The sequence below is a fragment of the Pelobates fuscus genome, chromosome 4, assembly GCF_036172605.1.
Source record: "Pelobates fuscus isolate aPelFus1 chromosome 4, aPelFus1.pri, whole genome shotgun sequence".
Lineage (NCBI taxonomy): Eukaryota > Metazoa > Chordata > Amphibia > Anura > Pelobatidae > Pelobates > Pelobates fuscus.
The window spans coordinates 255,413,014-255,430,567 of record NC_086320.1 but is presented as its reverse complement, the minus strand read 5'-3'; the positions used below and the strand labels follow the sequence as shown (position 1 = coordinate 255,430,567).

At 41.0% G+C, this 17,554-nt stretch overlaps 1 protein-coding gene across 3 annotated transcripts in view; it reads right to left on the bottom strand.

The window, feature by feature from the left end:
* Positions 1 to 17,554, bottom strand: part of GOLGA4 (golgin A4) — a 151,408-nt gene that overhangs the window by 97,977 nt on the left and 35,877 nt on the right. For all 3 annotated transcript variants that reach the window (XM_063452058.1, XM_063452057.1, XM_063452056.1), the window contains 6 exons: positions 13,458 to 13,514; positions 10,675 to 10,773; positions 9,829 to 9,958; positions 8,769 to 8,956; positions 7,837 to 7,920; positions 6,147 to 6,294 (listed from right to left, as the gene is read on the bottom strand). In XM_063452058.1, coding sequence (XP_063308128.1) covers positions 6,147 to 6,294; positions 7,837 to 7,920; positions 8,769 to 8,956; positions 9,829 to 9,958; positions 10,675 to 10,773; positions 13,458 to 13,514 — 706 coding nt within the window. The remainder of the gene's footprint in view (positions 1 to 6,146; positions 6,295 to 7,836; positions 7,921 to 8,768; positions 8,957 to 9,828; positions 9,959 to 10,674; positions 10,774 to 13,457; positions 13,515 to 17,554) is intronic.

Sequence of the window (17,554 nt, the reverse complement as noted above, 5' to 3'; positions counted from 1 at the left end):
ATACACACCAAATAAAAGTCCATACGTTTTCAGGGGCCATAGTCTTAAAGGGTATTGTTACCCAAAGTCTCAATATGTCCCCAGACAGTTCTTAAAGGGCCAGCAGCAGTACAATAAAATACCATTCACTGTGCTTAAAGGGCCAGTAGCCGCCATATACAGTACAATATGCCCCAAATAACCCAGGGGCCATAGTCAGTAGGTAGGAGGCTAGCAAACAGGCTTCTCCAGGGCCCAGTGGCGAGGTTGGTTTCGCCACAGAGGCTGCTTCGTTGTGGGCTGCCACCACGTGGTCCATCCTCCATTCCACTCCATGACTTCCCTTGCGGATCTCTCTATCTCCACCGCCAGGTAGTGTCTTACCTCTGCTAGAGATTGTAGGATTTCCGCATTAGTTGTCTGCAGAGGTAGGTGCCTGTGATCTCCGGTGCTCGGGGAGTCCGGGGAGCCTGCGCTCATCTGGCCGCCGCCATCTTTAGCCACATGCAGAATAGGCGTCGTGAGGAGATCGGCGACGGATGGGGTACCTTCCCTCGGCTTCTTGCCGGATTTTTTGCTCGTTGCCATCTCCTGGCGCTTCCCTCCTGTAGTGAGAGGATTTTAGGAGCGTTGGCAGGGGTGAGTCGTTGTTTGCGTGGCTTCTCGGATCGTGCAGGGCGCAGAGCTCTCAGCCTAAGCAGCCATTACTCTCGGCGGTCAAGCCACGCCCCCTTGATCAGTGTATTTTTCTATGCATTCACACACTGACTCTCCACATATGTTTACTGCTTTTGCCCACGCACACTCCTGCACTGACCCTTGACACATATATGTAGACACACCACTGAAACTACACAAAAATACAGATCTGCATACTCACACACATGCATACATAACTGCATTAATAAACACACTGACACCCTATACTGCAGACAAAAAAAAAGCTGAAATTATACTTTCTGCAAGTTCTTTTTTACTTAGTATGGCAGCAGTAAAAGAGGGATGTTCTTCCATAAGGTGGACAAGTAGCCTCTCAAAAAAAAAAATTAATTTAAAAGAGAAAACCCACCTAATGACGTGGGCCGCTTGTGGTCATTTAAGGTATGAAGGTATGATCTGTGGCGGCAGGCACATGGTGGGCAGGAGCCTAAGATTGCAGCCCTCCACCGCGGCTGCTCTGACTTTTCGGATGATATGTTGGATGAAGAAGAGGGAGTCCTCACATCAACTCCACTATTACCAGCGACGGCCGCCGGCACCCCCACCACCGGGAAAGGATGCCGGACCAGGGACATTGGCGTCTATCAAAGAGCTCATGGTGGACCTTCACCAAAAAATATCAGCGGATGTGGCCCGGATAAGGGAAGACCTGCGGGGCCTGACTGGCCGCCTTGACCTAGTGGAAAGTACCACACAAGAGCACACTCAAACCATCGCAGAGCTGCAAAGAGAGGTAAAAGAGATGCAGCAACGGAGCCAAACCTTTGAACACAGGCTTGACGCCCAGGAGGATAAGAGAAGGAAGAAAAATCTAAAAATCAGGGGAGTCCCGGAAAATGTGCCGACGGCTGAACTCCCGCACCTCGCCCAACGCCTCATGGCAGCCCTGCTAACCCCAAAACAAGCAAAGTCGGAATATTCCAACTCCCGAGACATACCAAAGCACCACTTGCAACCTCAGGGGACCTGGTGGTCCAGTTTCAAAGTCATAAGGATAAAGCAGCGGTACTGGCCACCATTAGGGGGCAGTCGCCCTACAGCTTCGAGGGGATGTCCCTAGCCTTCTACGCGGATCTCTCTAGGGGGACTCTGGCCTGGCGGCGATCACTTCGCAAGTTCACACTACTCCTGCAAGCAAAGAATATTGTTTACCAATGGAGCCAAGCCCACACGCTGCTCAACACACAGGGGGACTTCACCATCTACTCGCTGCAAAATCTCGTGGTCGCTACTCTATCCTAATTCTCCTTGACCTGTCTGCCACTTTTGACACTGTTGATCATCAACAGCTTCTTCTCATCCTCTGTAATATCGGTGTGGTGCTCCTCCTACCTCTCCCAGCTCTCTTTCAGTGTTTCTTTCTCTGGCTCTGCTTCTTCTCCTCAACTTCTCTTTGTTGGTGTCCCCTAAGGTTCAGTCCTTGGTCCCCTACTGTTCTCCATCTATACTGCCTCCCTTGGTAAACTCATTAGCTCCTTTGGCTTCCAATATCATTTCTATGCGGATGACACGCAAATCTACCTGTCCTCTCCTGATCTCTCCCCATTGCTCTTGACTAGTGTCTCTGACTGCCTCTCTGCTATTTCTAACTGGATGGCTGCCCACTTCCTTAAACTCAACTTGACCAAAACTGAAATTTTGGTCTTTCCTCCATCAAGTTTTGCTACTCCTGTGTCTGTCTCCCTCCAAGTCAATGGTGCTACCATCAGATCAACCACACAGGCTTGCTGCCTAGGTGTTCTCTTTGACTCCGACCTCTCCTTCACGCCTCATGTTCAGTCTATCGCCAAATCCTGTTCACGTACCTCAGGCATGCTAATTTTCCCCTATGGCCATCACAACGGGTATCACCCCGAATATCGGAACCTAAGAAATCGCCTCAACACCTTAGACCTCACTTACCCTCACAGATCTATATGTCCTCCGACCCCCTGGAAGACTTAACTTCACCACGAGTACCAAAATGCGGCTACCCAACCAACAGGAGCTTACACAGGGTGCTAATAACGCCACACTGCAGACACCGCCACCTTTGACGTACCCGACATGGGGTATCACACGCACACAGGCACGCAATAACCTTGCACGGACTGAGCCCTCCACGACGAACCGGAACGATACTCAGGAGCAGGCAAACGTAGTACCCTCATGATTAGAGAGGGGGCCCACGATACCTTGCAACACAAGCTATGGGGGGGGGGGGGGGGGGAACTCACATACTTATGAGCTTAGACCATCAGTTGATCCCTCTATATAAACACCACTGGTCAGTCTACACGAACAGTTGACCGTTATTGCTAGCATTACACTACTATCTACATCACCTTAAAATAAAAAATGCGCACTGTTATACATGCCTAACAATTGCATATTGTTGATTGAATCGCCAGCAACAGCTGTTGGGGCATTGCCAGCACATATGTAAAGTTTATTCTATGCACCAAAAATAAAGATTTTTTTTTTTAAAAAAAGAGCAGATAATAAACAAGCTCTTGTGATCAACACATTTTTAAAGACACAAATTTCCAAAATACTTATGTTAGGGATGTGGTAAAGTAGTTGGCCAAACTCACTTGTCTAAATAGCTTGTTAGTAAACAGAATAAGCAATGCTATAATGTAAAATAATACATTACATATGCAGAGTAAATGTAATATCAAAAAATGTATAGTGATACTACAGCAGCATTAACAATGCAGACCATCTACCCATATTACAGTGCAAGACCTATTGCAGATACAGTTTTTTTTAAATATATTTTAATAGTTTAAAGCAGAGACATGAATAACCTGAGCACCAAATAGTTACAATGAAGCCCATTCTCCCAAATCATGATGGAAGGAAACAAAAATCCCTTACCCCAATCCTGTTCATATAAGGCTTGGGAAAGGCACCATGAAACAATTACTGGCATGCATGGATAAATAAAAATAAGATGGACTGTGTGAGTTCTGAAGCAAGCATTTAAAAAATAACATGATATAACAATGTATCCAGAAAATAAACTGTGAAACAAAACAATGACCATAATGTACAACATAGTTATCTGAATTAACATGTTCACATCAATAAGCCAACCTAAAAGAGAATCTTTTTATAAACAAGTCACTAGATGGTACTAAGGATAAGACCATCAAATAAAAATTTTGGTAACACAGTTGGTATTTGTTTGTGCATAATATGTCTTTCCCCACTTTTTATGCCATACATGATATATTTTGATGTTGGTAACAACTGTGTATAGTGAAAATGAACCTGTGGGTTATGTGAAACCTCGGTAGGGGGTATGCCTTAAAGTATCAATAGGCAAAAACCACATTATTAAACCACAGTGGCTCGTGGGTCACTGAGGTTTAGGATCTCTGAAAGGGGGGATTAACATATTGGATGTGTATGTTAAAAAAAAAAGTCTTGATTACACATGGACCAATCAGTAATATGCTTATAATGCATACAGATACAAATGACTTGTTTCACTCCTAGCTATGTGGACTAAAAAGCTGTATTTGATTAGGAAATCTATATGTCTAGTGAATAGCATACAACCAAGAAGGTTTTGGGTTGGATAATGTCAATTCTGTGCAAAATTGGCATGCAGACAGCAGCAGGCACAGTCAATGGTAGTATTCCCCTCCCACCCAGTGCTTCCCCTGTCCATCCTTCAGACCATCCTCCCTGAAATTTCTGAAACTCACCCTTCCGGTGAGGGAAAGTAACATCAGTCATGAAGGGTAGTGCTGACGGAGAACTTTGCATCAGTAAGGGAAAATAGGTAAGTTTAAGCTTTTTTTAACAAATAATTTTTGGCATGGGGAAGGTGTACAGAGCCGCATAGAAGGGGGTTACTAAAACCAAAACCAGTGTATTATGAACACCACAACTTTTTGGTTGATATAGCGCTTTAAACTTCGCTTTTTAGCATTGTACATATTACAGTTACGTTAAGGTTTTTCTTACATTCTGGCATTGAAGTCGAATTGTAATTCTTTACCTATAAATATTCCTGATAAAAGGATTTTTTGTTGGCACTGGAAATGAATGGATATTCATGATCTACAGGAAATCCTGATAAAGTAAATATTCCTTGGAGTCAGGTGTGTGTACTCTGTATTTGCCATTACTTCTGTCAGTAACCAGGATATGCAGCAGCTACTAACCATGGTACATTGCAAAGGTGCCCCATATTAAAGAACTCTCTTTTTTAATATGAGCTATGTGCTACATTGAGCTTAAAGCAATAAAACATATGCCAAAATTTAAATCTTGCAAAATGAATGATTTGGGCATGTTTATAGATGTATTAGTTTAAATATACTTCCTGTGGTCAGAACAGAATTATACATATTTTTGGAATTAGGCTGAGCAATTTTTTTTTCTTTCTTTTAAACAAACCATTTTTTGTTTATTAAGGTTACACTGGCACATGCAGAGTATAGTATGCAAATTACCTTGATCAACTTTTTGACATATCCTAGTTTCCCACGAAAGAGCATGCACGCATACAGCACTGTGGTATTAATGCCGTAGTGTACATGCACTGACATGGCACTTTTAAAGCATACTGCACGTGAAAATGCTTTAAATGTTATGGGAAAATGTGGACACATAGCTGCAGAAATGCTGAAGAGGTACTTTTTAATTTCTGCCGTAAACCCAGTAAACATTTACTGGGTAAGTAAACATTTATTGGGATATAGCACTGAAAACCTGTTAATATCAGAGGTGACAGTTTCTCCTAAACCGTTATGCTATTTAAAACCCTTTATGAGCATATAGAAAAGTAGTGTGCCTACTATAAAGAATGCAAAGAAAAAAATATTTGTGGTTTCAAATTTGATAGAGGGGTTTACAATTGAAAGAATACATTGTACTTTTTAAAACATTCTACTGGAGCTTTTTAAATAGTACTGCGAAACAAACATGCCACACTCATACATCTAGCTTGCACAATCACTGCACTCTCTCTTGCAGCATTAAAGAGAGATTGCAGTAGAGTTGTTTAAACAATTTAGTATATATACCCACAAAGAAAACATGCATGTATCTGCATGTTATCATTGGGAGTATATGAATACCGGCAAGTAGCAGACCTGTTTTATGCAGCCTTATAGCAAGCCTCTTCTTTTTCATTGAGAGAGACTTCCAGTCTGTGTCGGGGAATATACAAATCAGAAGCTTCTAATTCAGAAGCCTCTGTGCTGGAGCTGTGAATGTGCACACGCACATGCACTTGATCGTGGTTTTCCTATGCTTCTCTGTGAGCGTAAGTACAGCCAGGTAGACATTTCTGTCCCAGTTACAAATTTGCACTTTTCTAAACTGTCCCAAACATGACAGACTCCAGGTACATAAAGCAAGCAATTGTTCCTTTAAGTATATATTTTTCTTTCATAATTACTATAATACAATCTCAATCACAACAATGTCCACTAGAATACCCATCTTACCAGCTTTCTCTGACTTCTCTTTCAGCTCCTGAAGCTCCTCACATTGCCTCGTTAACTGCTTAACTCTGCTTCGAAGATTAGATACTTCTTCTTCCTTCATCTCTAAGGTTTCGTGCATTTGTCGTTTTGTTTCTGCAATGACCATGCCCTTCAGAGAAAAGAGAAAAACACCATTTCCCCCTTAAAAGCTTTTTACATGTTTTAGACACAAAGCTTGAACGGATGGGCACTGTGGTTTGAAAGATTAAGGTCTCTTCCGCAAATCTCAAATCTGACAAGAACTTTGGTTTTGAAAAACTGAAAGAACTGTATTATCATCAGCCATCTGTGGTAGATTACTAGCATGTGGGAGTCCAATGATATCAATCAAGAATATGTTCTGGACAATATATTAATGCAGACTCAAACAACTGTTATCCTTGGATTATCTCCATGGTTTTCCCATCTAATGTGCTGTGGCTAGAATGGGCTCTAGTTCAGAAACGTTCAGCAAGTTTCAGTTATGATCTTTCACACATGTGTAATATATCAGTGCCATGCAAGAACACATTTTAAATGAGCAATACAATCACATAAAGGTGCAACATGTTCTCTAATTAAAGTATTTGTATGTGCAGTTTAGAGCAAAGTAACTGTAAATGGGTCAATGACTTGTCTTTAAATACGTATATCAAGCAGATCATTACAATACTCCATAGCACAGCTGCAAGTTAATTGTAATATATTATGAATCCATGTGCCCATATACTAACTTTACTTCTTTCAGTACAATAATGTTGAAACAATGGTTGGTAATTCTGGTCCAAAATTGCAAGATTAATTATATTTAAAGAAATAGCTGTATGCTAGGAGTGTTTTTATATATTTCAATATACTCCGTTTGTTTCACTTTATTCCCTGGGGGTAATCTTCCTCATTCTGTTCCCATTATATCTCACAGTTAAATCATATTCTACCTTCCTGATGCCATCCTCTAAAGACATGGCTTCATACAGAATTAGTGCACGCAAAACTAATAATGTCTCTTGTGCGGCGAGACAATAGACAGTCATAGTCTGAAAGGTCCCTTGACAAGGTAATTTTGCTTCTTAATAAAAGTACAGAGCCTTCAAAGAAGTACGTACAACAGCTTTAATTTCACGCTCTAGAGCTCAAGTGAAAAATTTACCTAACTTGCACAGATTTACATTGAAACTAAAGGTTTTATTCGTTTAACTTAAGTTGTAGGAGTACAAAAGTTGAAAGACAAAAGCCAACCTTAAAAAGCACTTAATGAAATCTAATGTAGATGAAAAATGGAAGCTAAAATACTGCATGATAGTAAATAGGGAGAGAAAGATTTTCAGGATGGAGAAAGAAAAGAGAAAAATAAATCAGAATATCTGTGAATGGGCATTGACATTGTGACTAACAAGTTCTTTAGCATGTACATATGCTATGCTATGGCTATTTCACAGTTGCTACTAGGCAAAGAAAAACAAAATGACTATTAACCCTTCGTTTCACATTGCGTTCACTTTACACTTTTTTATTTTTAAAATGTATGCATGTATGAGGTAGTTATTGCAATCATGATACGTTACTTAGAATATGAACAAAAGGAAAGGTAAAGTGTTAATAGAATATTTGTTTGCTATCCTTTGCACAGAAAACGCCACTGTGGTGAAATAAATCATAACTAAATGTTTACCTTATCTTGCTCAAGTTGTTCAACCAAATTTTTGGCATCTCTCAGTTGGTTTATCAGTTTGGTTTTCTCACTAGTATGGAGTTCCTAGAAATCCAAGCAAAATATTTATTATATTACACATATACAATCATAGGTTCCCCTCACATTTAAAAATACATGCCATAGAGTACCTGGACGGAAACCAACTTGTGTTATTCTGTTACATAAAACTTGTTTGGCATGGCAAGAATTTTTTTTTTTTTTTTTTTAAAGCTGCCACTTGGCAACTCTGTTCCATGTGCCTTATGTTGCAGTGATATGTAGAAATACATATCTAAATAATACCTTGCTTGCAACTTGAGTAGGACAATGTATTGCATCTCAGTTGGACAAAGTACTATATGAAATACTTTTAAAGAGACACTCCACCGCACAAATACAAAAACAATAAATAAATCACTCTTTAGTAAATTATACCTCCACAGAAAAAAATCATGCATTTAATTATGCATTTTTTTTCTTTTTTTTCATTGGGGTATACATAAAAAAAAACCTGCAGTTCTCTTGTCTGCAGTCTTTCCAAACCCCTCCCCTTCTTCCCCAGACCAGAATGTATTTTGCTGTCCAATCATAGACTTTCCAATGCAGTTCGATGAGAAGTGTTTGCAAGCAGGTGATGTGAGCAATTGCCTGCCCCTTGAGTTTAGCATTACTGAGCTAAACAACCAGAAAGAAACAGGACTACTTGTCTGATTGACAGCCAGGGGTATAACAAGGTTAATTTATAAATGTGCCAAATTCTATTGAAATCTGCACTTTTCATAAAATGAAAAAATACAAACTCTTCACACATAAAGCAATTGTTTTAGGTGTGTTGAGAGTTACTTTTAGAGCAGTAGTAACTACAGCTCTAAACTGCAACAACATATCTGCATCACAAAGCATTTAAGCACCTTAATCTTTTCAAGCTCCTGAAGTCTCTCTTCCAATTGGCTTTGAAGAGCATCCTTTTCACTGCTAAGCTGAGCCGAGCGTTCCTTATGTGACCGGATGTTCTCTTTGCATCTCTGCAGAAGGTTCTCCTGGCGCTTCACCCGGACTTGAAGCTCTTCCAATTGTTTTGTAGTATCCCCTTCACCACCTATAAAGAGTACAAAAGATAAGCATAAGCATGTCTATTAATTGATAGTTTTTTTGCTTTCTAACTTGGATTTACAAGATTTTGCTCTGAAAGATTATGGTGGATACATGGATACACAAATGACACACACACATTGTATGAGTTGAAGTACAAATTATTTAAAAGCATCCAATGCAAATCACCATGATGTCCATAATGCAGCTGAAGATAGAGGATAAAACATTGGACTCAATGCACCTGAACCTACATTTGACAAACACTTTTTCTTACAGCCTCATGCAAGAAAATAACATGGAAATGAAAAGTGCACTTTTTGCTGACTTTTTGAGATTATGCAGATCATTTTTTATGCCGAGATGAAATCCACAGTATAAACTTGCTATTACTGGAAAAGGATAATCAAACTTTAACTTTGCATAATATTTTACACAGAATGGTAGGAATCAGGGCTGGGAAAATGGTTTATCCCAGATACTGTAGAACCTCAAATGCCATGATGCCTTACTTGGAATGGTGATGCATCAAGCAATTTGCAATTCTAGTTGGAATATATTTTTGGCCATTTGTGATAATGTTAGTCATTTAATCATTTCAGTTCATTCTTTATTTTCTTGCTAGGTGTAATATATGTTTACACTGTTATGGTATAAGTATTTTGACTTCTGTTTTCATGACAAACATAAACAAAGAATAAAAAGTTAGGGGCAAAAAAATAGTTTGTACGGTCATCTGCACATTTTTTATAATACAGTTTTTTCCGGTTATCATAATGTTTACCCTTAAGGTTGACTTTTATTGTTTTATTTCCTCTAAAAAGATTTGATTTCAATAATGCGTTTTCATGTACTTGGTCGTTGCTTCTTGGTACTGACCTTCAGTGGAACTATTCCCTGCACTGACCTCCTGCACAGAGGCTTGCACATTAGACTCCAGTGAAGGAATAGGCTCAGAGACTTCTGCGCTGGCAAGTCCTTTACCAAATCGCTGCTTAAGTAAAGTCACCTAAAAAATAGTGAAATGAGCAGCTTTAGTTGTCAAACAAGATCACAGATTCTAACTATGCTATTGTGCAATGCAAATCATCATACGTTTTATAAAAGCCACTCTGTACACATCAGCTGTGAAAGATATCAAAATATTATGCAGAATATACAAATGAGAGCACATAGCACTTACACATCATGTTCACATTTCTGCAGATATAGCCTCCGATACTACAGGGCCCCGGTCGCGCTATTACTCGGCTACGCCACTGACCGGGTCCCTGTGGGCAGATCGTAGCAGAACACCAATTTTGGGAAATGCTGGACCAAAGCATGGGTTAGGGGATAAGAAACCAAGGCAAAGTCAAAGTTCAATGGGGACTCATCAATGTGGCATTTCCTTCTGTTTGTATTGGAACCAGAAATCTCATTCATGTCTCTCTCATCATGCCAACTATTAAGTGTTACCATAAAGAAAGATGATGTTTGATCATGCTGTTGTAATAGGATCTAGCAGCACTAAGAGCTTTCCACATTTAAATCCATCTGAGAGGGAGGAGTCCAGCACATAAACAGGGAGCAAGATTTAGTTAATTCTGCTGCATATACCCATAATGTAAAAGCAATTGTGTTTAAGGATCATGGGTTCAGTTTTGTAAAATCACATCCTGTGTGCAAATTAGTTAAATTAATTTTATTTAAATGCAGAAATTTGTTATTAGCTTGAATGCTCACCTGAGTCTGTAATACACTGATAAGCTGATCCTTCTCTTCTAGCGATGCATCAAATTCCTCCTGCAGATGCTTCTTGGCCTGTTGATCCATTTGAAGTTCCTGGAAGCAGGAAAATCATAAAAAAATAGACATAAAGGGGTGAATGTTTGTCAATTACAAGTAGTGATAAGAGAGTTTCAAACTTCAGAAAAGCAAAACAGATGCAACTACCTTTAAGTGATCAGTGAATCAATACATAATTTATTCATCATCAGCAATCATCTATTTTATAGGTTTCCAAAATACTTTAGGCTTGGGGAAGATTTTAAACTGTGCGGGAGGTCGTTCCACAATTGTGGCGCTCTGTAGGAGAAGGAGGATCAGGCTGCTTTCTTTTTGTATTGAGGTAGGCTAAATAAAGTGCTGGTATTGGATCAGAGGTTATAGGAGGTGGGAACAGCCGAGGAGAGCATTCTGCTCAGGTAGGGTGGGAGCTTCCCAGAAAAGCTCTTAAACACAAGACTGGAAAGATGAAGGGTGCGTCTAGATTCCAGCCACAGCCAATTTAGCTCTTTTAGCATGTCAAACTGGTGGGTCCTGTAATTATATTGTAGAACAAATCGGCAGAACGAGTTATACAATGTATTGAGTTTATTAATGTGGGATTCCGGTGCAGGTGCATATACTACATCCCCATAATCAATGATTGCCATCAGCATTTGCTGTACAATCTTTCCCTTTACTGTAGGGCTTAGGCAGGATTTGTTTCTGTACAGGGCACCTAGTTTTGGATAAAATTAAGATGCAAGTTTTTCTTTGTGGAGGCCAAAAGATAAATTGGGGTCTAACATCATACCCAAGTATTTGAAAGAGTGGACTGCGGTCAGTGTGCTATTTGAATTTGTTTTGATGGATAGGTGGGATTGTGTAATTTAGGTACTGTTCCAAAGATCATTGTGACAATTTTGTCAGTGTTTAGGAAGAGTTTGTTTTTTGCGATCCACTTTTCTACCTCTGTAAACTGGAGCACAGCCTCAAGCTGCATACATTGGATTTGCTCGCATAGATCACGGTGTCGTCTGCATACATGTGTAAATATGAAGAGTTGCAGACAATAGGCAGATCATTTATAAATAATGTAAATAGTAGCAGGCCGAGAATGGAACCTTGGGGAACACCACAAGTGACTGGGAGAGGGAGGTAGTCGCTGTCAGAAATGGACACATATTGCGATCAATCCGACACATACGATCGAAACCAAGTTAGCGAATAATCACCAATACCTGAGTTTTTGAGTTTGTGCAGTAGAATGTCGTGGTCTACTTTGTCAAAGGCCTTTGCAAAATCAAGGAAAATAGCTCCAGTTAGGTCTCCTTGTTCCATGCCAGTTTGGATGTCATTGCAAACTTTTAAGAGGGCAGTTGTAGTGGGGTGATTCTGGCGAAAGCCCGATTGATCAGGGGTCAGATAGTTTGATTGTTGGTAATACTCACATAGTTGCGTATGGATACATTTTTCTTAAAGGACCACTCTAGTGCCAGGAAAGCATACTCGTTTTCCTGGCACTAGAGTGCCCTGAGGGTGCCCCCACCCTCAGGGACCCCCTCCCGCCCGGCTCTGGAAAGGGGAAAAGGGGTAAAACTTACCTTTTTCCAGCGCTGGGCGGGGAGCTCTCCTCCTCCACTCCGCCTCCGTTCCTCCCCGTCGGCTAAATGCGCACGCGCAGCAAGAGCTGCGCGCGCATTCAGCCGGTCAGATAGGAAAGCATTCATAATGCTTTCCGATGGACGCTTGCGTGCTCTCACTGTGATTTTCACAGTGAGAATCACGGAAGCGCCTCTAGCTGCTGTCAGTGAGACAGCCACTCGAGGAAATAGGGGAAGGCTTAACTAATTGATAAACATAGCAGTTTATCTGAAACTGCTATGTTTATAAAACAATTAGTTAACCCTAGCTGGACCTGGCACCCAGACCACTTCATTAAGCTGAAGTGGTCTGGGTGCCTAGAGTGGTCCTTTAAAGATTGTTGACAATATCGGGAGCAATGATATTGGGGGATAGTTAGAAACCAAAGTAGTGTCACCACTTTTATGGATAGGCACTACTCTCGCAGTCTTCCAAAGTTTGGGTATGTATCCAGATACCAAGGATCCGTTAATTAGGGTTGCGACGGGTTTAGCAATTGCCGGCGCACTGAGCTTTGTTACAACAGCATTGCTGGGATTTGATCAGGTCCAGACTGTTTTTTCATTTTTAGATTATTAAGGTGTTACAGTTTGAAGGTGACAAGATCAAGACTGTTGCTCTGCTATAAATATTTATAATAAACATCACCTTTACAATCTTTGCCTTAAATAGCTATATTTATAGAAGAAGCAACATAAAGTAAAGTTAAAAAAAAAGTTTGCTAAATTCATAGTTGTATAGATGTGACCAAGATATAAATCATGACGGCTACTACAAATAAATAACAGTCCCGTGCCATTCTTATAGTGAAGCCCACTATTGTAGAACAGCAAAGCTTCCCATATTTTTAACACAAATGATTATGCAACACAAATAACATTTTAGTGAAATAATTCATATCTACAACTCTGGTTTTCTCAGTAAGTAAAACTATTTATTTCCATTAAAAGCCAGTGCAATCCAAAGACCTTTCCCCACGTGCAGCAATTTCCTGACACTGCTTTTCTCACACCACAGAGCAATGCTGTGAGCCTGTTAACAACTCGCACATGCTTATTCAATTAGGCAGCAATTTGACTACCCAAACCACTTTTTGTTCTATATATTTAGTCTGTTACCTCTCTCAGCTCTCCAATTCTCCTTAGTGCTTTATCCTGGCTCTGACTGAGAATAGACTGAAAAAGGGCAAAGGAAAAAAAAATGTCATGTTGAACATTTATCAAAAATAAATATAAAACACTGTAATGATAAAAAAATATGTTTTTTGCATAGACAATTTGGAGAATGTATAAAGTAATTGCACATTATAGGAAAAAATATTCAATTCCACTATTGGGATTTAAAATTAGCAAATTCCTTGTCAAACTTTCCACATTTCTGTTTGCTGCATAAACTCCACTTTAACCCCTTAAGGACGCATGACATGTGACATGTCATGATTCCCTTTTATTCCAGAAGTTTGGTCCTTAAGGGGTTAAAGGACCACTATAGTGCCAGGAAAACAAACTTGTTTTCCTGGCACTATAGTGTTAATAGGTCCCCCCCACCCTCATGGCCCCCCTCCCGCCGGGCTGAAGGGAGAGCAAGGGGTTAAATCACTTACCTTTCTCCAGCGCCGGACTCCCTCGGCGCTGGGGGCTCTCCTCCCCCTTCCGACGTCATTGGCTGAATGCGCAGCAAGAGCCACGCATGCATTCAGTCAGTCCATAGGAAAGCATTCTCAATGCTTTCCTATGGACGCAAGCATCTTCTCACTGTGAAAAATCACAGTGAGAAGCGCGAAAGCACCTCTAGCGGCTGTCAGTGAGACAGCCACTAGAGGCCGGATTAACCCATATGTAAACATAGCAGTTTCTCTAAAACTATGTTTACAGCAGGTAGGGTTAACCCTGGATGGACCTGGCACCCAGACCACTTCATTGAGCTGAAGTGGTCTGGGTGCCTATAGTGCCTATAGTGGTCGTTTAAGCATGTTAATAGACACATTATAGAGGTAAATATGTGTATGTAGGAAACTGGTAATGAAGTAAGGATATGTTAAAGGAACGGTGTGAAATGTATGTCCTCTTTTTTTCCATTTTATTTAAGTCAAGATTTCAAAATAAATAGGCACATTTAAAAAAATTTACCTTATTAGATCCCCTGGCTGTCAAGCAGACAACCAATCCCATACCTCCCAAGTGCCCTTATTTAGGAGGAACAGTCCCCTATTATGGGTCCAAAAGCATTTCTATTCTAATGCCCCAAACAAACTTTTAGTGCTCTGAGGGTCCCCCCACCTGCCGGGCTGAATGGAGAGGAAGGGGGTTAAAAACTTGCCTTTCTCCAGCACCGGGCTCCCTCGGCGCTGGGGACTCACCTCCTCCTTTGGCCGTCTTTGACTGAATGCGCATGCGCGGCAAGAGCCACGCGCGCATTCAGCCAGCCCATAGGAAAGCATTCTCAATGCTTTCCTATGGACGCTGGACTCTTCTCACTGTAAAATTCACAGTGAGAAGCGCGGAAGCGCTTCAAGCGGCTGTCAATGAAATAGCCACTAGAGGCTGGATTAACCCATTTGTAAACATAGCAGTTTCTCTGAAATTGCTATGTTTATAGCAGGCAGTTTTAATCCTAGAGGGGCCTGGCACAACTTCATTAAGCTGAAGTGGTCTGGGTGCCTGTAGTGGTCCTTTAACCCCTTAAGGACACATGACGTGTGTGACATGTCATGATTCCCTTTTATTCCAGAAGTTTGGTCCTTAAGGGGTTAAGGCAAGGGTAGCTAAACCGAAAGCATGGTTGACTTTTTTCCCGGTGGGTTATTTTTACTTTAGTAAATAAGCCTGACTAGGTTTATATTATCATCTTGACTAGTAAACCTTAGACAGAAACCTTATTATGGCCATGGACCTTATATGGTCATTCCCAGAAAACCAGTAAAATTAGAATATGCTTGAGGTGTTCATGGGGAATTGTAGTAAGTCTAGCTCTAGCTTTTCAATCTGTTTTAATGTGAATTAAGCATCCACAGCACACCAACCCGTTTTTCCTGATTTTCCAGTTTGGATTGCCATTCCAATTATGTTTAAACAACATAAAGAATCTGAAAAGCCAATGCTAACACAACTGTGTGATAATATTTATTTGTTTAATCAAGAGGGTATTTCTGGGATTTGATGTTATTATGGTATTGTGTTCTTGGGTATTGATGTTATTATTACTTATTATAAATGACTGGTTCTTATGTCTACCTCTAGAGAACAAAATGCCTGTGGGACATTAACCAGTTTCTTCAGAGAATTAACAAACAAACCAGCTAGCAGGTTTTATTTTATTTTCTGCTATTTTGTTAAATGTTTCTGTGTACTGCATCTCGGCACAAAGCACTGCATATGAATTCCATTTTTCTTTCCCTTGGGTTGCCAAGGGCCTTTTTAACCTGCAGTAGGCCATCTCAACAGGTGGGATTGGACATGTCAGCTGCCAGTAATTTCATGGTTTGGGGTCTCACCCAATCACTATTTTCCACATATTTTTTAAGTATTCTCTATATAACGTTCATAAATTGTCTTGCTGCAACATGTACAGCAGGAAAGGGTTTGTTAATACATGTATGAGAATTTTATGAATTGTATACGTATGTCCACAAAACTTAGGAATAGACGGATAGATGGTTGAATGGAAAACACACTGGGATTTTGAGAATCCTTAAAATAATGACTGACTCTGATCTTTTCTCACTTTAGTCATGTAGACAAAAAAAAAAAAAAACAACAACAAAAACACTGAGCTATCCCTGGGAGACCACAATATTAGGTATATAGTGGGTGGGGTGGAACAAAAGAAATATAATGGGAGTGTGACGAAGTGCCCTTCGCCATTTGTGCCTGGAGGGGACTACTGGCTAGCCTCCTGCCTTCCGACTATGGCCCCTGTGCTGATAGCTGTATTTTACCCTGCAGAAAGGTTTATTTTTGTATTTCTGCGGGGGGCGTTCAGGACTTTCAGTATGTGAGTAGTGCTACCCCAGATAGCTATGCCATGGAGCCTATTTGTGTAACGAAAGACTATGGAAAAGACTTTGGCTCCATGGTGATTGAACTGCATGTATATGTTTTATGTAGTAATTGTAACATTGTGTAATTTTATGTCTTTTTCTAACCCCGTGGTTAATGGAGTTTTGCCTCTGTCCTGGGAGATTATTTGATTACTTCCCAATTATCTCCAGGATAGAGAGGAGGGATTGTGATGTCACTGTGGGAGTGTTTTGTTTGTATTGTCTGTGATTGGCTAATATCCAATATGTGTCCCATTGTTCCATCAGGTCCCTTAGGGGAGTGTCCACCTGGTGAAACTTGCATAAATACCGGGCAGGTAGCCCTCAATAAACCAGACCTACTTGCACCTTTCTTGAAGCCTTGGCTCATGCTTGGGGGAAGGGATACCTACACTCTGGGGATTGCTATAATCACTTACTCCCCAGAGTAAGCTCTTGTAAGAGCTTGATGTGTTCTTGCTATGCTCTCTGGATTTAGGAGAGGTTTACCCACTGGGAGCTGGATCCTGGTCGTGGATCCAGGGTGGGTGAGAGACGGCGAGACCCCAGCGTATCTGCATCGCTGGAAGTGGGGTCCGCAGTGTTGATGGTGTCGGTTGGAGTGCTCAGAGTCCTCGGCAAGCGCTAGGAGTATCGATTGGCGGAGGTACTCGGTCAGAGTGCCAGCGGTCCATCACAGGAAACAATACTAATTTTGGCGCATCAGAGAAGCCCGTTCTTGCTGCTGCTTTATCCCCATATTCCCATACCACTGAGAAAGTATTATTCTGAATAGCAATAAAGACATGGCGATAATAAAACCATTACATGGATCTTTTTCTCCATGAAGACCAAAACACTAATAAATGTTTAAAGGATCACTATAGTGTCAGGAAAACAAAGTGGTTTTCAGGGTCCCCCTCCCGTGGCACTGAAGGGGGTAAAACCCCTTCAGCAGCTTACCTTATTCCAGCGCCGGGCTCCCGGCGATGGTGACCTCTCCTCCGCGGCTGACGTCAGCGGAGCCGAATGCGCATGCGCGGCAAGTGCCGCACGTGCATTTAAGCTGTCAATAGGAAAGCATTTTCAATGCTTTCCTATAGACGCTCTGCGTGTAGGAGGCATAATGTGTCGCAGATGCGCCTCTAGTGGCTATCCGGAAGACAGCCACTAGAGGCTGGCTTAACCCTGCAATGT